Source organism: Mus pahari, chromosome 8 (genome assembly GCF_900095145.1).
Source record: "Mus pahari chromosome 8, PAHARI_EIJ_v1.1, whole genome shotgun sequence".
Taxonomy (NCBI): Eukaryota; Metazoa; Chordata; class Mammalia; order Rodentia; family Muridae; genus Mus; species Mus pahari.
The window spans coordinates 5,490,152-5,511,711 of record NC_034597.1 but is presented as its reverse complement, the minus strand read 5'-3'; the positions used below and the strand labels follow the sequence as shown (position 1 = coordinate 5,511,711).

Here is a 21,560-nt window from a genome sequence, read left to right as displayed (position 1 = left end):
ATTTGCTTCTTTTTGTTCTAGAGCTTTCAGGTGTGCTGTCAAGCTGCTAGTATAAGCTCTCTCCGGTTTCTTTTTGAAGGCACTTTCCTCCTACCACTGCTTTCATTGTGTCCCGTAAGTTTTGGTATGGTGTGTCTTTATTTTCATTAACTTCTAAATTTCTTTATTTCTTCCTTGACCAAGTTATCATTGAGTAGGGTTTTTTCAGCTTCCATGTGTATGTGTGCTTTCCATTGTTTTTGTTGGTATTTAAGACCAGCCTTAGTTGGTGGTGCACTAATAGGGTCCATGGAATTATTTCAATCTTCCTGTATCTATTGAGGCCTGTTTTGTGACTGAGTATATGGTCAGATTTGGAGAAGATACCATGAGGTGCTGAGAACAAGATATATTCTTTTGCTTTAGGATAAAATGTTCAATAAATATATGTTAGAACCATTTGGTTCATAACTTCCATTAGTTTCACTGTATCTCTCTATAATTTGTTTCCATGATATGTCCATTGCTGAGAGTGGGATGTTGAACTCCCCCACTATTATTGTATGGGGTGGGATGTGCGCTTTGAGCTTTAGTAAAGTTTCTTTTATGAATGTAGGTGCCCTTGAATTTGGAGCATAGATGTTCAGAATTGAGAGTTCATCTTGGTAGATTTTTCCTTTGACCAGTATGAAGTGTCCTTCGTTATCTTTTTTGATAACTTTTAGTTGAAAGTTGATTTTATTCAATATTAGAATGGCTACTCCAGCTTCTTTCTTGGGACCATTTGCTTGGAAAATTGTATTCCAACCTTTTACTCTGAGGTAGTATCTGTCTTTGTCACTAAGGTGCATTTCCTGTATGCAGCAAAATGTTGGGTCCTGTTTACGTATCCAGTCTGTTAGTCTATGTCTTTTTATTGGGGAATTGAGTCCATTAATATTAAGATGTATTAAGGAAAAGTGATTGTTACTTCCTGTTTTTTTGTTGTTGTTGTTGTTAGAAGTGGAATTATGTTTGTGTGGTTATTTTCTTTCAGGTTTGTTGAAAGATTACTTTCTTGCTTTTTCTAGACTGTAGTTTCCCTCCTCATGGTGATGTTTTTCATTTATTATCCTTTGTAGTGCTGGATTTACAGAAAGATATTGTGTAAATTTGGTTTTATCATGGAACATCTTGCTTTCTCAGTCTATGGTAATTGAGAGTTTTGCTGGGTATAGTAGCCTGGGCTGGCATTTGTGTTCTCTTAGGGTCTTTATGATCAGCTCAGATCTTCTAGCTTTCATAGTTTCTGGAGAAAAGTCTGGTGTAATTCTGATAGGTCTGCCTTTATATGTTACTTTACCTTTTTCCCTTACAGATTTTTATATTCTTTCTTTATCTAATGCATTTGGCATTTTGATGATTATGTGACAGGAGGAATTTCTTTTCTGGTCCAGTCTATTTGGAGTGCTTTAGGCTTCTTGTATGGTCATGGGCATCTCTTTCTTTAGGTTAAGGGAGTTTTCTTCTATAATTTTATTGAAGATATTTACTAGTCCATTAAGTTGGGAATCTTCACTCTCTTCTATACATATTATCCTTAGGTTTTGTCTTCTCATTATGTCCTGGATTTCCTGGACATTTTGGGTTAGGAGCTTTTTGCTTTTTTCATTTTCTTTGACTGTTGTGTCAATGTTTTCTATGGTATCTTCTGCACCTGAGATTCTATCTTCTATCTGTTGTATTGTTTTGGTGATTCCTGATCTATGACTCCTGACCTCTTTCCTAGGTTTTTTTATTCCAGGGTTGTCTCTCTTTGTGATTTCTTTATTGTTTCTATTTCCAATTTTAGATCTTGGATGGTTTTGTTCATTTCTTTCACCTGTTTTATTGTGTTTTCTTGTAATTATTTAAGGTATTTTTGTGTTTCCTCTTTAAGGGCTTCTAGCTATTACCCATGTCCACCTGTATTTCTTTAAGGGAGTTATTTCCTTTTTAAAGTCCTCTATCATCATCATGAGAACTGATTTTAGATCCGAATCTTGCTTTTTTGGTGTGATGGTGTATCCATGACTTGTTATGGTGGGAGAATTGGCTTGCCTCTTGCCATCTGATTATCTCTAGTGCTACCTGCCCTTACTATATCTGAACCTGTCCTTCCTGTAATCCTGGTTGTGTCAGAACTCATCAGAGTCAAGCTGCCTCTGGGACCTTGAGACCCTTGTGTGACCAAGCTTCTAGGATCCTAGGATTGTGGGATCATGGTTGTGTGTTAGAGTGCCTGGGAGTGGAGCTTCTTCTGGGTGTTGGGAACTGGTGGTGGAGTTCGTGTCCAAGGTCTGCTCAGGGCACTGGCCCAGACTGGAAGGAATCTGTGCTACTCGTCAGGTGGAGTTCCTGGGTGCCTGGGTGCCTGGGTCCTGCTGGTCCCAGTTACTCCCCAGTGTTGGGGCAGATGTGTCCTCCCATGCTTTCCTCTTATCAGAGCAAATAAGTTGGTTAGATGTAGCACTTCAAGGCATCTTCCAAATTTTGAATTAATTTAGTTTAGCAACCTCATGAAATACAGCACACTCATTCAAACGAACAGTCTGTGAATCTCAGAGCCAAGCCTACCAGTGAGAGAAGTATCCCAGAAAAGTCCTGGAGAAAAATTGTGACCCAATAAAACCTTAACCATGAAAAGGAATCTGAATTTAACAGGATAGCATTGCCAGAAGATAAAACAGCTATCTGAAATTGAAAATAAGCAAGAGGATGCAAAGCATGGAACACATCACACAATGAGAGCCTCCAAGAGGAGGGGACTTTTGAGTAGAAGATTACTGAGGGAACGAGCGTTCCAGAGCGGCTACCTGACATTTCTTGGGGAAATGTGGTTTATAGTGGCCTCTTAACAGAGATGTGAGCTTCCCCGGACCCATCAGCTCAGAAAATAAAAGGTGCTTTTGTTTGGTGTCTTTTGTTCTCTATTGGAATGGAATGAACTAAAAACTTCAAGACAATGTGAATGGAGGAGGACAGGGACAAGCTGAAAGGGCAGGGACCTATGTCTCATTCGGAGAACAGAGCAAGCAGTGGAGGCATGACATGATTGTGAATAGGTGCTTTCCAGTATCAGAACACCTGAAGGGCTGGACTTTGGGCTCAGCTTGACCTGGATCTAAAATGTAAATTGTCTCTTGTGTCATTGAACAAGTCGCTAACTACAGCAGTCCTCCTGTTCTGGCCTTTATGAAACGTCAAGTCTCCAACTTCTGAGAACTACTTGAGAATTTAGTGATTAATGTGTTTAACAGACTCCATCCCATACTTGGTACAGAGAAACTAATTCCTCAAAGAAACTATAATTTCCATCCCTCACATCTCATTTCTTTATATTTCTGAACAATTTCACCAAACTATTTACACTTTATCCTCCAAGTTGGCCTTTGGAGATTTCAATAGCCTAGACTACTAGGAAGTCTACATTCCAAGTGGTTGTAATGTATTCAAACAAACATACATTCATTGAGCATTTCCTCTTCAGAAAACACCATGACAAAATGAAACCAAACATGTGTCGAATAGAGAAGACCCGTATACAGAGGCAAAATGAAAGTGACATATTATTTTTCTGTTTGTAATACAACTTGCATGGGTAAATATACACCCCAACTATCGGGCTCCACTCACTGGGCTTGTCTGAGCTCTCTATGAATACTGAGCATGCTGGGATATAAGCAAAGTTTTCTTTCTTGCCTGCCTATCTGCTCTCTCTCTCTCTCTCTCTCTCTCTCTCTCTCTCTCTCTCTCTCTCTCTCTTTCTCTCTTTCTTCTTCTTCTTCTTCTTCTTCTTCTTCTTCTTCTTCTTCTTCTTCTTCTTCTTCTTCTTCTTCTTCTTCCTCCTCCCCTTCTTCTTCATAGTGGGGCTGAAGAATAGTCTTTTATCCAACATGTGCAATGAAATTTTTAAGAACACTTGTAAATTTAAATTTTTATTACTCCCCATGTGGTAATATAAGCAAAGTTTTCTTCCTTCCTTCCTTCCTTCCTTCCTTCCTTCCTTCCTTCCTTCCTTCCTTCCTTCCTTCCTTCCTTCCTTTTTCTTTCTTCTACCTCTTTCTCCTCCTCCCCTTCCTCCTCCTCTTCTTCTTCTTCTTCTTCCACTCTACTCCCTCCTTCTCCTCTTCCTCATCCTCCTCTTCTTCTTCATAGCGGGGCTGAAGAATAGTGTTTTAGCCAATATATCCAATGAATGGTTTTTTAAAGAGCACTTGTAAGTTTAAAAATTTTATTATTCCCCCATGTCCAGCCTCCTCACAGGCCCAGCTAATTCATTTTAACTGACAATCTTTTGTTGTTGTTGTTGTTGCTGCTGCTGCTGCTGCTGCTGCTGCTGCTGCTGCTGTTTTTGCTTTGGTTTGGTTTGGTTTTGGTTTTTATTAGCTGACCATCTTAAAGTAATTGAAATTGCCATGCCACTCCATAGGCACATGTCTGTTGGCTCCCAGGAGCTATCTATATTAGAATTCATTTGCACTACACATTTAGCTGTTTGTGCTGAACAATCAGAGTGTTTCCTGAGGTCTCCAGGATGTCCTATTTCTGGTGTAGTTATGAGATTAGGAGGAGACTATAGCAGAGTGTGAAGGGGATAAAGACATGGCAAATTATAAGGGTAGAAAATGTCAATTGTTCTTCATATAAGTAATTCTAGGTGAAATCAGAATAGAGAGTTCAGACAATTAATAACAACCTTCTAGAGGCCAGGGTAGGTATGGTTTGACTGGGATCTGTTTATGTTTGGCTGTGCCAGAAGGAGGATGTACATTAGATGTGCTGTTTCATATTTATATGTTGTGGCTGTGATATTCCCTTTATGGGGCCATAATTTTATTTGTAGATTTGCTGTTGAATGAAGAGGGGTATCACCTTTTCAAATTATAACCTAGACACTTGGCTGATAGTGTTCACTGGGATGTCATTTCATTTTAATCCACTAGGACAAGACCATTCTTAAGATTAAAAACGAAAGCAATTTACTAGTGTTACTTGGATTAAGTGCTTTAAAAGTCTATTTTTACCTTTAGGTAAAGAAGCCATGTGTGGCAGTACATGTCTCATGGAAGGCAGATGTATTGTTACATGTGCAAGGCCAGCCAGAGCTATATTGTGAGTCATCGTCTTTAGAACCAAAGGAAAATAACAACAGCAAACATACTGTAACAATCCATAATCTTACAAGATTTTTTTAATACATAAAATTGTCTTGAATCTGGAACTGGATACCTCACAGTTATTCTTTGTCTTTATATGATTTAATCTGTCTGCATGTTCAGCTTTCTCACAGATAATAGTAACAGGTTCAATGCAAAACAACCTCAGTCCATTTCCACAATGCATACCAATTACAGCACATAGAGACAGAGACCTTCACCAGCCGACAGCTCTTAGTTTTCTCCCAAGGCAAGGATTTTAGAAACCTTCATCAAGTAGGCAGAGGTCCAGGGTCATATTACTTTGAAGAGACAAGATGTGCACTACATCCTGTGTCTCTGCTCACAGCAATGAATCTCCAGTCAACTGCACATGACCCTTCTTGATGGAAAACTCAATAAATAATTCATCTGATTTCTGCCCATGGAGTTATTGCTGGTATCACATATGAAACTGTCAAGTACTGGGTGTCATGAGCCTGCAATAATCACAAACTCTGTGGGAAGGTGGAAGACACAGGACAGATGGTCAAAAAGCTTTGAGTTAATTCAGATATTTAGAGTAGGCCAACTCATCATCTATAAGAAAACTTAGAAAGAATTTCAAAATGTTCACATAGTTGAAAGTTGTAATTAATGTATCCATGCATGTGTGTGCATGTGTGTGTAGCTCTAGACGCTGATGGTGGTCATATGTCAATGCCAGGTGTTTTCCATTATTGCTTCCACATTTTTTTTGAGACAGGGTCTCCCACTGAACCAGGGGCCTACCATCTCACCTAAATTACCAGGCCAGCAAGACCCTAGGATTCACTTGTCTCCAAATGGCCCTCTTGTTTCAGCATTGGAGTTATAGTTGTGCCTCTAAGTCTGACTTCTAGAAATGTAAACTCTGGTCTTGAGCAAAGCACATTATAGCCTGATCAATCTCTCCAGCCCCTGCCCCTCACTCCCAAGCACATTATAGCCTGATCAATCTCTCCAGCCCCTGCCCCACACTCCCGTTGCTGCTGTAAATTTTCAGCACTAAATGTATTATTTGAATGAACTTGTGGAAATAAAGATTTAGAAAAGTAGTTCATCACCCCTCCCTGTTTTATATTTCTCCTATAACACTATCAGACACTTAAATATCTTCGTATCTTGCTCCCTTTTCTTACGCTTCCAATCCACATACAGCTCTTATTGCTTGCAAAACAATTCCTTGCACTTTATGGAAATTCTAAGAAATACTTGCTGAATGGATGAATGAAGTGACAAGATCTCTGTATGAAATTGAACATCACTTCAATAACATTCAGAGTGGGTTTGTCTTTATAATTAATCTGTAATTTCATGGTTGTCATCAAAATAAAGATAAAGAGAATCATGGTTGGAAATTCATCCATTTGATAACTAATAACACACTCTGACTTATTAAAAGGGCTGTGTTTCACTTATCTACTGCCATCATCAGAAATGCCAGTGTCTCCTTCCTCCCATATCTCTCCTCATTTCGCAGATGAAAAAAAATGAAATTCAAAAAGGAAAATGTTTAAAAAGTTGCACAGATAGAGGGGAACAAAAGCTGGATTTGATCTCTGAGCACCAGCTGAATACAAGCTCCATATGACTGTTCTTTCTCAGGGGAGACAAATTCAATTTTAAATTTAATTGGTGTAGTAGCTGTCTGGTAATGTTGTGGAAGTAATCTCATTTCTTTACTCTGGACGTCTGTAAAGACACATGAACCATAAGCTAACAGAAAGGTCAGAATCACACATAATACTTATGCAGAAAACTGGTATGGGTGGATAGCTTAGTAGTTAAGAGCACTGGATACTCTTTCAGAGTACCCAGGTTTGGTTTCCAGCAGCTACAGAGCATCCAATGCCTTTTTCTCATTTCCCAAGGCCTTGCATATGTGCTTAACATATATAAAAGAAAATTTCACACACATAAATAAAAACAAGCATATCTTAACAACAACAGTAACAACATGGCGGTTGGTCCAACCTCAGGCTGCTGACACCTTTGTCATCAATCCTTTTAACAAGGACTATCTTTTCAAACGATTGCCAATAATCTTTATTTTATTTTCATCCTTTCCCTTCAACCTCAGCCTATGAATATCATCTACTAAGAGTGCACATATTCCTCCTCTGAAGTTCTAGGACTTTGTCAAAATGCCACTATTTGTAGATTTTCTTTCAGATTGCAACTTAAGTTGGCAAAGTATTTACTGCACTGCAATCTTGTCATGGATAAACACCTTAAGAGGGGTACTCAACTGTCCTCTGAAACCAGTTTTTTTTTCTCAGTGAATGAATTCATGATCATACCATACCTTTGACATTTGCTGCTACTCTAAAGAGTCTATTTCTCATCTAAACATTGTATGTAATGAAGTCCCTAGGTGGTTTTAATGTAGGCATTCCAGAGCCTATAAAGAGTAACTGATTCCACAGGTAACGACAGGCTGGGCTTCTCTATTGCCTTCCTCCTAATTCCAGATCGTGCTCGAGGAGTTCTATTGACTCTGACCCTTTTTTTTTTTTGAGGAGACACAGAGCAAAACTAAAAAAACTAAAACGGGCAAGTCAAACAAGTGAGCAGGCAGAAGTCACAACTGAAAATGGAGGCTCAAGCCACGCCCCTTGTCTTGGTTTGAGCTTAGAGTTTACTTACGTGTAGATTCTGACCTTAGGTACAGAGTAGAACTGGAAAGCATGCATTTATTTACTCTTTTTCATACAGTGCAGTAAATACACTTTCATTTATTTACTCTTTTTCATTCTCTCTCTGTGTCTCTTTGATATGTGCATGTGTGTGTGTGTGTGTGTGTGTGTCTTACATCTGCATGTGTGGCTGTGCCATGGCATTTATGTGGATGTCAGAGGGCAATCCTATGGATTGCATTCTCACCTTCAGCTTCGTATGAGATGAAGTCTCCTGCTCTTTCCAGCAGTATACAGTAGGGTAGCTATACTGTGCACTTCTGTGGATTTGCCTCTTTCTGCCTCCCACCTCGTTGGTAGAATGAGTGGGATTACAGAAGAACACGATTGCACCATATTTAGCATGGGAGTCTCGGATCCAAACTCAGGACCTCATGCTTGTACAACAAGTGACTTATCCACTGAGCCATCTCTCTAGCATGGAATCTTGCTTTTCTTACAAACTCTGGAGTAAAGCCCATAAAGATGTTGTCAGTCAGCTCTTTGAGGGGCAGTAATAGTGCTTCAGCCAATGTCTATCAAACCTGACAACTTAAGTACCACCCCTTCCTGTAGTCCCCAAGGGGTTCGTTTCTATCTCTAACAGAAATCATTGTCCAGAAAGTCTGCTAAGACATTGTGTCTCCTAGACACAATAGGGAAGTTGCACCAGTGAAAACTCGAGAGTATAGCTGCCTAAACAAGACCATAAAAACAACAAAATTAATAGACATGCAAAGGCGGAACTTCTGGACCTCTACCCCAGATAAAGAGATACAGACAATTGAGGTAGTGTATTTCTGTAAGTTCGAGTTTGTCCTCCTGGCCCTGAGCTACAGTAATAACAGCTCCAACACTCAAATATTTTCACAAGGTCCTAGGCAATATAGCTAAGCACATTTCTTGACTATCTCATAACGAATAAGCTATTATTCTATTCTAAGCTGTACCACATGTCTCATTTCCTGGTCCTAAGTTTCATGTAATCATATTACTCTGTCTGAGGCCAAATTTCCCTTGCCTGCCTTTCTCCCAGAATCCATCCCTCTCTGGGGGATGTCCCATCTTCTAATCCTGCCTCAATTCATTGGCCTTTTTACTGAAAGGTGAGTATTTTTACACAGTACACAAGAGAAGATCTCTACAGACAATTAACAACTGCTGATACAGGGAGAATTACTTTCTCCCAGGGATGGGTCCTCTAATTGGTACCAAGTGGTCATCCATGAAAACATGCACATACATGCAACACTAAACAGACTCAGCAGGTTGCAGGTTACGTTTATAAATTTATGAGTTTATATTATTCATAGCCAACAAAAGTAATTAAGGAAAGAGAGGCCATGGATTTGAGAAAGGCAAGGAGAGAGTGGGAGGGGAACATGGGAGAGCTTGGAGGTAGGAGGGGGGAATCATATAATTACATTTTAATTTTTAAAAATTACAATAAACAAAAACCAGTCCAGTCACTATCAACTTTACTGGGCCACACATTAGATGCCCTTTATTCTCCCCCTTCTACCAAAGACAGCGACTAGGTTCGAATATTTTCTATCAGTTTTTCACACGTTATCATAGTGGGAAGGAATTCAGCATCAGGGTCAAATATAATGAAAGTACAGCTCACAATCACCACTTGTACATTGTGGGCAAGTGGCTCAGCATTCTCATGCCTTTAAAATAATAATAGTGATTCTTCTCATCTTGTCTGGAAGATGAAAGTCCTGCAAGGCACTCCGCACAGCACCTGTAAACAATGCTGTGCAGATGTTAGTCACCTGAACGCAGTGTTTCCCCTGCTAAATCATCGTCATCCCAAGAATCTTGAATTCTCTAAGGAGTCTACATCCTTCATATTCAGTGGGCTCTAATGCTCTCCCCTTTAAACTCTTTTGTAGAAATGTTAAAGGATTAAATAAATTAATATGCATGAACACTTGGAGTTTTGCCTGTCATATAATTATTATCCAAGATGGCTCAGCTCTTAAACTTAACATTTACTACAATAATAATTAGCTTTCTAGGGAATTTTTAAATGTGCCCCTCAGCCAGCCCTTAGAGTGTAAGTCTTGATGGTGTGGACTACATCAGTTTTAGTTGCCTCCAACTACAAACCCTCGGTGTCAGTGCCTGGCACACAGTTGCCTCTCATAAGATGGACAAAGGAATGGCTATAAAAGTATGGCTGAATGAATAAGCACGCACTCTTGCCCTACTGAGGATATCTCAGAAACAAAACCATGAGAGATGCTCTATGAGTGTAAAGCCAACAGGAATGAAAGGTGAAATTACCTTAGAGAGGTAGCTGGTCCAGGGAGGTTAGGAGAGGAACCATTTAAAACCTTGGATATAGAGTCTGAAGTTATGAGTCAGAGAGAAGTGAGCAGAGGAAAGAATCTTGGGACATTACCGCTAGCAGATAATAGACTCCAAATATATGAGCTAACTAGATTTATCTGATCAAATGTGTCTGGGGGTGCTTTGGTAAATAAAACATGAGAAATGAAAAAAAAAACTTTGAATTTCCTGTAGAAAGACCTAATGAGTAACCTGGGGAAGGCATCTGTGTTTTCCCAGTTCGATACAGTCATGAAATTTGAGAAACTGCTGGACCATGTGGAGATAGCAGAGGGTTAAAGTCCCACAGCATTAGCAGGTAATGGGCTGAGGTTCAAGGTTTTATCAATCTCCACAATTACAAAGGCAATGGCTTGAGCTACGACCGATGGGAGTGGAAAGGGGGCTGAAGATTCAGAAATATTCTGTGAGAGAAGCAGACCAGACCGCAGGGAATGGCTTTATACATATTGCATTTGGTTGTATTATAGTTACTCTTCAGTAATGTGCTTTGTGTTTGAAATCTATAATTCGGCATCTGTCTCCTCTGAGAGAGAATGATCCAGCAAAGCACTTCCGGGCTGCTTTAGCCCCATCCAATAACTACAGTCCTTTTCCTGGTAAATGGGGAGAACATTTTCCGAAACCTTGTTCATTCACTGAGGATATCAGGTGCAAACTAATAGCAAAATGGACTTTGGGAGAGAAACAATGCCCACAACATCCCTAAGGAACTTTTCCATGTATCCTCCTGGAGTCTATGGATGAAAGTCATAACTCGCATGTTACAGAAGAAGAGACTGAGGCCTATATGCATCACTTCTGGCCAGACATACTTCCCCTTGTGGATTTGGATTTCTTTTCTCTCATGTACTCTCAGTACTCTGAGACAATGCAGGCAGAAACAGTTTTCTCAGGAATTCTGCCAGGATAATTTACCCAAGCTTTTGTATCTTGCCAAGAGTGCAGGAGGTTACCCAGAACACATAAACCACTCAACAGGGGTCTGGATACCATGTAACACTCAAGGAAGGACCTGCTCCTTTCCAGGCTTGGGAGTAGGTAGACATGACCCTGCAAATTCTTCTTGCAGTTGGTGTGTTTATGTGTCTATTCCTCTGCCAAACTTCATCCAGGAGAACTCTGTCTCTTTGCCTCTCATGAGGCTGAGGTTTGGTTAAACCAGCACCTAAAAATGGTTAAGTGCAGCCAACTAAAAGTCAGGGGCCTTTCCCCTGGATGCCTGTCTGCAATCCCAATATACATTTCCTTTATTAATGAAATCTTGACTTCTTGAGAGTTTCATGCATGCATACAATGTATTTTGACCAACTTCACCCCCTCCTCTTCTTAACCCTTTTCATACCCACTCTACTTCTCCTCAACCCTCCCAACTTCATGCTCTTTCTATTTTTTAAAAGTAACATACCAAGTCTAATTTTTATTTCCCATTTACCCATTGATATTGGACCATCCACTGGAATATAGTTGGCCTCTTAAGATGTATCCTCTCAATGAAAACTGACTTCCCTCTCCCAGCAGCCTTTAACTGTCCCAGCTCCTCAGCTGGGGATGAGGCTCATGATCGATCCCCTCTCCTGTTTTGTGATGGAATGTGGATTGGTTTGTTCTCCTGCAGATATCCACAGTTGGTGTTAATTCAAAAGTGCAATAACCCATTATACAGAAGCCTTTTTCCCTCGGGTCCTCCCTGACTTCTGGCTCTTACAGTCTTTCTATTCCCCCTTCCACAGTGGTCTTTCAAGATGGGCACCCCCCACCCCATTTGCTGCTGAACTCCCAGACACTTATATTTGTGCTTTGAGCACATACATCTCTAGTATGCAGCAATTCCATGAATCCACAGCCCTCCGTTTAAAACATTTTGGCACATTATTGGGCTAGGACAGGAAGATGAGCTCTGCTGGTGTCTTTCCTTTGAAGTGAATTCTCCGTAGAACTTTGGGCGAGTCACTGAGCTTTTCTTTTTCCTTCTTCTTAAAGAAATTAACTCGGAGTGTTTTGAGGACATGAGATTGAGGCTGTAATTTGTTTCCTTCTGGGATGGTCACTCATACAGCAGGTCTAACCCTACAGCAAAGACAACTGATGCTCCTGGAGTTTCTACAATGTATCACTTTATACCCCAGAAACTCTACAGGTGTAAGTTGACCATCTGAAACCACCCAGCTAAAGCTGCTCAGGTAAGAGACCAAGGCTCCACCACCCTTGCCTTTATCACTCCTTGGTAAACGGTCTTTACTACTCAAAAATAGACTAAAAGAGAAAATGGTACACTGTAATTATATCAGCATTTTTCATTAAATGTTATAATTTTGAATGATTTTGAGAAAAATATTCAAATTTTAGGATATACTAGTGTGAATTCAAGTTCTACTCAATTTTGGCCGCAAGGCTTTAGACACATAACCGCAATTTAAATGTCTGCCAGTCATTTGCTAAAGGAGATATATTTTAATATTGTCTCATTTGTTGTTTGCTAGAACATAATGAGATAAGATAAGCTATCCAGAGTAGTAAAGTGTTGCACAAAAGGGCAGAGTCGGGGAGAAGCTTACGGATGCTCCACTACACGGAAGCACAGGGTAGTGACCGGGAGATGCTTACAGATGCTCCACAAGCTTCAGACAAGCTGTAGCAGTGAGAAAACAACGCATCTAAGAATCCTAAAGTTAAAAGAAGAAATGCCACCGGAAGAAGCAGCCAAAGGTGATTAGTGAGTGTCTGGCAATGGTTCTCTTCTGATAGAAAAGCAGTTTTGTGAAGGCTTTTGGCAATTTAGGTTGTCTTAGCTTAGGGTAAGAGGTTGCTACTGACATCTAGTGGGTAGAGCTCATGAAAGCTACTAAATATCCCACAATGAGATTTCACCACAATGAATGATATGGGAACACACTAATAGTGCTAGGATTGCATAATCTTGGACTACTAGAAGTTCCTCAGGTTCAGAAACAGGTGTACCTTGTTTATTCCCATGCTATAGTATCTGGTAATATGCTCAGTACAGACAGGGTCCTCCAAAACTAACTGAATGAAGACCAAAGGAAAACAGATCATGCAAGCCAGACAGTCCTGGTTGTCAGGGGCCATCTCAGGGCCTGTAGGGACCTTTCTAGTTTGCCTTTCAATCTTCTTTTTCTGGCCTCTCAATATTTCTCCTGTCTTTCTTCTCCTAAGCACTGGGAAGGAGGCAAATCATCCCAACTGTGAGGCTTCCCAGGAGTGGCAAACAATGCTTGTAAGACAAGCATGACAGCTTTTCTTCCAGTTTCCCTTTAAAACACTCCATTCAGCAGAGTGCAAGCCCATCAGCAAATCAGTGGATTCCTTCTTAATCCTTCCCTAAGCATGAACAGACCAATAGCACATATTCCCTGAAGGTGTCTTACCAGGTTAGCTAAACTTTGACTTTCAGAAAATACATTCTGGTACGTGAAACAAAAACTAGGCTTAGGTGAGGAATGGAAAATAAAGACACTTCATTATGGAAGTAAATGTATTATATCTGTTCACCACTGTCCACACCTCGCTCGGTACCCAGTGCATGGTAGGGATCCTTAAATAGTTGTTAAATAAAGGGGTAACCTGGTAACCAACATTCCAATCCTTTCCTTAAATTTGGTCAATTTCTAAAAAACTTATATCTTGCCATCTCTTCACAGGGCGACAATACATGACAACCTGTTAACACTGGCCAACCTCATCTTCATCCTCAGTAAACTGTTTTGGGGGGCTCTAAATGAGTTTTCCAGAAACGAGTGAAATGCACTGGAGGGACCCCTCAATGACTTTGTGAGCGGATTTAGGATAGAAGTTATGTTAGCATGATCACTGTAAAACCTAATGTGAAGATCCATCTCTCTGTGGAGTGGGGAATGATTAGGGCACTTCTACTTCAGATCGTCCCTTCTCTATTTTTTCAAAAATATATAAAGGCACACACCCATAATCAAAAAACCTCCTTTAACGGATTGAATTGCTCTTGTGCTGGTGTCAGACTCAAAACTAGAATTGATTCTTATATGAATACCTAACAAGACCCCTGCTCCATTGCACACTAGCCTATAGTAAGGATGGTGAAGTTTAAGATTTCTCCATGCCTCTTGTCTTTATACCAGTCACTTTATCTATATGCAAGGGGTTCTTTTTAAGCACTCAACGATAGATATGTTTAAGGACAAACATCTATATCTAGAAGGAAAGCAGTAGTAAACAGGTTGGATGGGGTAGGATTCAATGCTATTTATTTGGGACTTAGTGATCTCTCTCAAGGAGGCAGACTGAAAATGATTTCCTTTATAAAACTGCTTCCAAGACTAGTTTTTAAGGGATGGCATACACTTGATGAGCCCTGGGGCTGAGCCCAACACAGTCTCTGTTTGGTGGCTCTGGCTACATTTAGAATACTCATAAACACTCATCAAAAAATCAAAGCCATCCACACCTCTTTACTGGTGTTGGATCTAATAGCATACTTGCTGATTAAACCACAAGATTGTCTTATTCAAGAACAGGAGAAAAGCGACTACAGAATTGTGTTGTTGTTTCCTCCAAAGAAACTGTCAGGTTAGGAAGATCTCACTGTGCAGTGCACTCTGAGCTGTTAACTGCCTGACGGTCTCTGTAAATGGTAGTCAAAACCGCTACTCGTTAGTCAGCAGATCACATCAGAAAACCCTCAATATTGTGATCACTCCAGAGTTTGACTCTGGGTGCCACCATTGTGTTTGTGTTTGTTCCTTTGCTTTCTCTATATCCTTTTGAGTTTTGGTAAAATGTAGTAAGGATATCCCGAGCTAGACTTTACTCTAGCCACATTCTTATGGTTCAAAGCCGGTCTGGTAGAACAAAGGCAACACAGTGTTTGCTAGAGTTACCATGAGTGCTGTGCCCTGCCACCATGCTGCTGCTTGAGGCGATATTTGAAACATCTTGGTTCTGTGTTAGTCAAAAAATTTCCCCTGGAAGACTTGTCTGAATTTTATTGGCTCAGATGGATTTCAAATGCGGAGCTCAGTGCTTGGGTGCCAAGGACTCAGGGCTTCAACTCTGTCACACTGCTCAGCTCCCATATCAGCAGATGTGTGCAATTTTTAATTACCTGGCTTACAGAGAAGCAATATTCTAATTGAAGCCCTTTCCAGTTAGCCAGAAAACAGAAAGAAAACCACAGGGGCAACTGAAAGGAAAGTGAGAATTCTATAAAGTTCTCCCAAGTGAATCAATTCAGTTGAAATTGCCTTTTGTACTTTGCATCCATGACAAGCTGGGGGCTTTGAGACACTGATATTTCTAAATTTTCTTGGCATTTTTTATTTGGATTCTTTGTTCGAAGATTGAAAGTCAGGGGACAGATTTATCTTGCTCAGTTCCAGGGATACCTTAATTTAGCCACATCTGCATATTGTCTCTCCCCAGGCTGGCTTTCTCGCTACATTCACATCTTGGTAGCTGTACAAATTGAGTGGTTTTTAGGAACATAATTAGCCTGGAGTTACAGAAGCACAGTGTGAGGAAAAGGAGGTTATCTATTGTCAGAAGAAGAAAAAAATACCAGTGGAAACAGACTGTGCTATTGTTAAATGCCTGAAAATCACCTTGGCCTATGAGCTTCCCATAGGTTATGCTGACAAGGTGAAGCCCTGACCGGAGGATGAGCATGCCACTCACTCCATCTCATGTGCACCATTGTGTCATCTTATCAAGTTGCACACATTCTCTGTCTCCATTTTCCTATCTGAAAAGTTAGGAACTGAGATTAACCTCTTCTGAGTGGCTGTGAAGACAAGGAGAGATAAGCCAAAGTGTGTAATTACAAACTGGAAACAATTAAGGCCTTTTTCATTTTGCTATGACAAAAAGATTTCACTGTGGAAAAATTCAAAACCACTTCATTGTTTTTGTCCACAGCATTGGGATTTTTGTTCCTTAAAATAGATTACGACAAACTTTTCTGGACATGGTATTCAGGACTTGTCAGGAGGGATACAATTAAAGACCACGCAGACTTATCCCAACTCAAACGAATGGTTGATAATACTAACTTATTGAAGTTACTGAGGTCCAAGGACAGTGGTTTCATGCATGGAACCCTGAGTCTTTCATAATAAGCCGACAAAGATGAAAACAGACACTTGTAATTCACCATTCCTTCAAACTTTGCTAATTATTCTTGTGGAGTAGCTTCATATGGTGACAACTCCATTTACAGTTCATGACTCTATGTAACTTGTTACCACTGGCTCTGAAAGAATATCATCCAAAAATGGATGTAACAAGGAAGAAGGGAGTCAGCTGTGTGTGCTGGAGAGGGTACAGGGCCTGCCCACTACTAATGCTTTCATTGGGCTCAAGAATGAAAGCCATGCTTGATTTTTTTTTTTCAACAACCTACCTGCTGAGGCATACTTAGTTCCTGTAGGATATATGACCTCTGAAGTTATTCTGGGAACACATTCACTGGGATCAGACAATAGAAATAGTTAGGTGAGTTTGGAGGAATTTATTTTTGAAGCTACAGTAATCAAAATTCAGACTGATCATCAAAATGAGCAGCTCTGTGTTAGCAAGCAAGTAACAGGTGCATTGCAGGGCATCCTGAAGGCAGCACCCAGGAAGGTCAGTTCATTCCTGGGTAGATATCACTCTCTCTTTAGAGCTAATCTGAAACCATGTCACAGTCCCAAACAATTGTTATTCAAAAAGAATGTGTGCCTCAGAGTTCTAATTGGAATTCCCAACTTTACTTTAAAGTCTAAAAAATGCCAGGTTTTCACTTCTGATTTATCAGTACCCTAACTTTTGTCACAAATATATTCTGTAGTTCATTTACTGTGAAAAAAAAGCTATGTAGATTTGCTGTGTGACAAAAGAAAAAAAAAGAAAAAAGAGTAAAGCATATTTGTTTCCATCAGCACAAGTAATTAATCGTCTTACCATCTGTATCTACTGTAAGCACATTAGTAGACTCTCTCTCAGACTTCTGAATTAACAATAAAGGATTCAGACCATCCTCTGCCTTCAGCTAACCAGGTGATGCATTCAGAAATCATGAGTCTGAACAGATGTGACCAGACACCCATTCTGCATCCGTGTGAATTAATAACAGCAACTTTTCTCCTGATTAGCTTGAGCCATGGCCACACTAGAGCCAGCACTAAGCGTGTGGCAGATGGTGGCACAAACACCCAACACAAGACAGTCAGAAAAGAAACAATGGCCATGTGAAGCCCAGCTTTTCATACAATGCAAGAGATTTACTTTAACAATATGGATACTTTTTGGTGTAGAAATTCAATTCTTTTAATGAATGTCTCAGAATTGGAGAGGCATCTCATTCCTTCACTGTACTTTGGTATAAAACCTTATGAAATTAACATAGTATTTGGAAGCTATTTAAAGAGTTGAAGATATTCTCACTGTAATACTGATGAAGAAACTTTAATTAAAATTATAAGCAAGTTGTGGCACAATGAATATACTCAGAACATTAAATGCCCTAAAAAGAAGGCTGAGATGGAATGGCATTACATTTTTATGAAGCTTAATTTAACTTTGCTTAAATAGTTTTCTTACTGTGTTAAAAAGAAACCCAGAAACCCAGTATATACTTTAGTAGCTAATGTGAGAATTATACTACATAACCCAGACTCTTTGGTTTAAACATGCATAAAAGAAAGCAAAGTTAAAGGGGGAAAAGGCATTATCACTATTTTTTTTAAAAAAAAAAATCACATTGGTAAAGAAAATTATACATCCCAAATGTACTTATACATGTATATACAGAGAGAAAGAGACAGAGATAGACAGAGACATAGAGAAAGAGAGAGAAAGAGAGAGAGAGAGAGAGAGAGAGAGAGAGAGAGAGAGAGAGAGAGAGAGAGAGAGAGAGAGAGAGAGAGAGGCAGAAGGAGACACAGAAAGAAAAGCAAATGAATAGAGATGAACTTACCGGAGCAAATATCACCATACACATTTACAAAAGAATTGATAATCCAACTTCCCTCTCCTGAAAAAATATAGAGGTTGTCTCATACTAAAAATGAAGCTTCTCTGTCCACAGCACCAGCTCTTGTCCCTCTCTTTATGAAGCAAAGGAAAAGGACAAGAAATCAATGCAGAGGGAAAGTCAGATGCTATACCAATCAGATAGCAGCTTCTGCCTTCTTGCAGAGAGATGGGAAAACAGTCATATTAGTAGACAGTGACAGCCCACAGCTGACTACAGGAACCTGATACTCCCTTGATGCGAAGCTGGCTGCTTTGTGGGGAGGAGGTTACCTCCGCTGTACACTCCCACACTTGGCTCTCTGCTCACAACTGCAAGTGCAGGCTGCTTTGCACAAGCACGCTGCATCATGAGCAGAGGCACCAGCTCCCCTCTTACTCAGAGAACCCCCTCCTCTCACCACAGCACTTAAAATCTAACTGTGAGCTGAACACAAGCCAGGAACTTGCATGTTTAGGGTACAGGGAAGCAGTGGTTTCATTAGGTCCTCCGGAATAGATTTGCATAGATGAGGCTAATGTATGTTTGCTTTTAAAAATTGCCCTTGTTTTTATGGAAATGCATGGGTGTTATGCATGGTACCCATTTGGGAAATTCATGCACTGTCCATAAATAATCGTTAAGATGATGGCACTGGAAGGTGGCTTTTCAGGCTCTGGGGACTATGGAAGGGACAAATTATAACTTGGTGCTCATTCATCATGACAGTGTTAATGAAGACCTGTGAAAACCACAAAATTAAAAAGCTAGCAGAGGCTTAAACAAGACCCAAATTTCTTCCTTTCTTTTACAGAAAGAAGTGACACTCACTTCTTCAAGGGGCATCAATCTGGATATCCAGAGGCTATGTGTCCTGGGAGGGTGGGCCAGGCTTCACAGAGAGACCCTCTTGCGGGCCCTGAGGATGTTGTCTAACCCACTGAAGGATAGTGTCCCCTGAATATCTGCACTGAATTACAGAGGGAATCCTGCAAGCCTGTACTCCCTCTGCCCTGAGTGAGCACTCTGCTCAGCACAGTAAGAGGTCTAGTGTCCCAGCTTTGTCTATTGCTCAGCTACTAACGTCCCAACAGAAAGGCCAACAGGTGTTTAATCCACCGTAAGTGATCCAGAATCTGCCATGCGTCTTGTTTGTCCCTCCTTCTGTTTCTGTCTGTGTCTCTTTGCTCTTCTCATGTAGACATGTGGACACAACATAGTAACAACACCATCAGTTATTTTCTAGCTCTACTTTTGTTCCTGTGGAGAAGGGGAGGGGTGGAACGAAAGGACACCCGCCAATTGTGAGTGAGAGTGAGACAATGTGGAATCTCCTTTGGCTTCTCCTCTCATTGGGAGACTGTGAGAACTGACAGCCTTTTCAGCTCTCCGAGCCTTAGATTTCCCTCTGTAAAATGGGCACATTAGCATTTCACAGTTCTTGGTAGGGAGATGTAAAGAAGGAATGAAAGATAGACAAGACAGTGCTTTCAAATCCAAGTGTGTGAACAGGAACTTCAGCTTGCTGTCTCTTCCTGCCTTGGTCTTTCTCCATTGTGCATTGCTCAGCTGTACTGAGGATAGAGCCTAGGGCCTCAGGCACTTGTGGAAAGCGTGCTAACACTTAGCTCAGCTCCAGGGTGACAGGGTGAGATCTTGTTCCCAATGCATAAGCAAGTCTTCAGGATGCTTAAAATCTTCACATTTTATGAACTCTATGGTCCTTTGAATCTCATAGGATCCTATCCCTCAGTGGTCAAACCTACACACACACACACACACACACACACACACACACACACACACACACACACACAATCATGGTCACTAGCATGTGCTTATTGCAAAGTTACAATGAGTGAAATTAAGTGGTGAAGCCAGTTAAAAAGGCTGCCCATCACTAAGCACTTATGAGTACTTATGAAATGAGTATTTTCAGAATTATTGAATGCAGAATTGGTGGAAGGATTGATACCTCATGCCAAAGGCCACTGTTCTGCCATATGACAAGGAGCAGAGTTAAGAGGTCATTTTGCCAGCAGTGCAGCCTTTGGGAATCTCATACTTCACAGCTTCCTGTCTCTAAAGGATGGCCAGTGAGCATTCCTAATCATCTTTGTATATGAAGAGACTTATTTCAAGTTTTAAAGAGCACGTTCTACATAATAATCATGGGCATCATTGACTGTTCTAGGTGGTCTTCTAAGTGGTACTTTCATATAGCACTTTATTTGGTCCTCAGAGAACTAAAACATTATCATTGTTATCCCATTTGACAGATGAAGAAGCCAAGACCCAAAGAATTATGTGGCTTTGCCTGCAAACACATGGTCAATAGTTAGTAAAGCTGAGATGTAAGACTAGGCCAATACACTTACCCAACTGTCAAACAATCTACTACACTGGTACCACAGTGGTGAGTGGAAAGGGATAACTAATCTGTAATCACTAATTCACGTAGAGACAAGGACCCTGGGAGACTTGGCAGCATGATTTAAAGGAAAGCGCAAGGTTCCATCTTGCCATCTTAAAGTGATATGATGTACCTTAGGTACATCCCTAATTTGTTTATGTTTCAGTTTTCCTCATATTTCGATTTTATAATTTCTCTAAAAAGACTTTCTTAGTCAATTTAGATTAGATAAGACTCCAAAGCCAATAGGTAAAGGGTGCCCCTCTCACTAGGTTAGTGTCCCCTAAATGTGCTCAGTGGCCAGCTCACTGTTGCTCCAGACCAAGCATCTCCTGCCCATCACCAGCATCTCCTATTGCAATGGATTCTTTGTGGGTCTTATTAATTCCCCAGTCATCTGGAAATGCAGAAGTTACTGTGCTGTGTAAATCAGACCAATCACTTGACTGGGAATGATACTTCAATTATAATCCAGTAGAGTTAAGAAAAATGCAAGTTCTTCACTGTGCCCCCAAAGCCTTGAGGATCTGGCTCCATCTACTGTTTTATTTCTCTTTCTTCTCTCTTCCAAAAACTGGCTTTGCACCTGCAACTCTCCTACCTAAAGCCCTGGCTCCTGAGAAACTCTCCTGTTCTCAGTGTCCCTGTTAGTCCTTAGCTCTTCCCTTTCTTCCAGGGTCCCCTTTGACTACTAACTAGAAAGGAATCTTTGCTGTCTTTGTGCAGCTCTGTCCTCTGCATTAATATGTCTGCATTAACACAACAATACCTTTTGTTGTGTTGTGAGCTCTGGCTTCTGTCTTTCCTCCCTCCCTCCCTCTGTTCCTCTTGCTTACTTCTGTGGTATTTAATTATCTCTTTGTTCAAAGAAAAAGCATCGACAGAAGCAGGAAACCACCTCCTACTCTCTCTCTCTCTCTCTCTCTCTCTCTCTCTCTCTCTCTCTCTCT

General features: G+C 40.5%; 1 protein-coding gene across 2 annotated transcripts in view; it reads right to left on the bottom strand.

The window, feature by feature from the left end:
- Synpr (synaptoporin) overlaps nucleotides 1–21,560 on the bottom strand; it is a 321,344-nt gene that overhangs the window by 144,074 nt on the left and 155,710 nt on the right. Inside the window, exon 1 of one of the 2 annotated variants that reach the window (XM_021203509.2) lies at nucleotides 18,162–18,589. The exons of the other annotated variant lie outside the window; for it this stretch is intronic. Coding sequence (XP_021059168.1) covers nucleotides 18,162–18,185 — 24 coding nt within the window. The 5' untranslated portion in view covers nucleotides 18,186–18,589. Of the gene's footprint in view, nucleotides 1–18,161; nucleotides 18,590–21,560 lie in introns of those variants that run through there. 2 annotated transcript variants of the gene reach the window in all.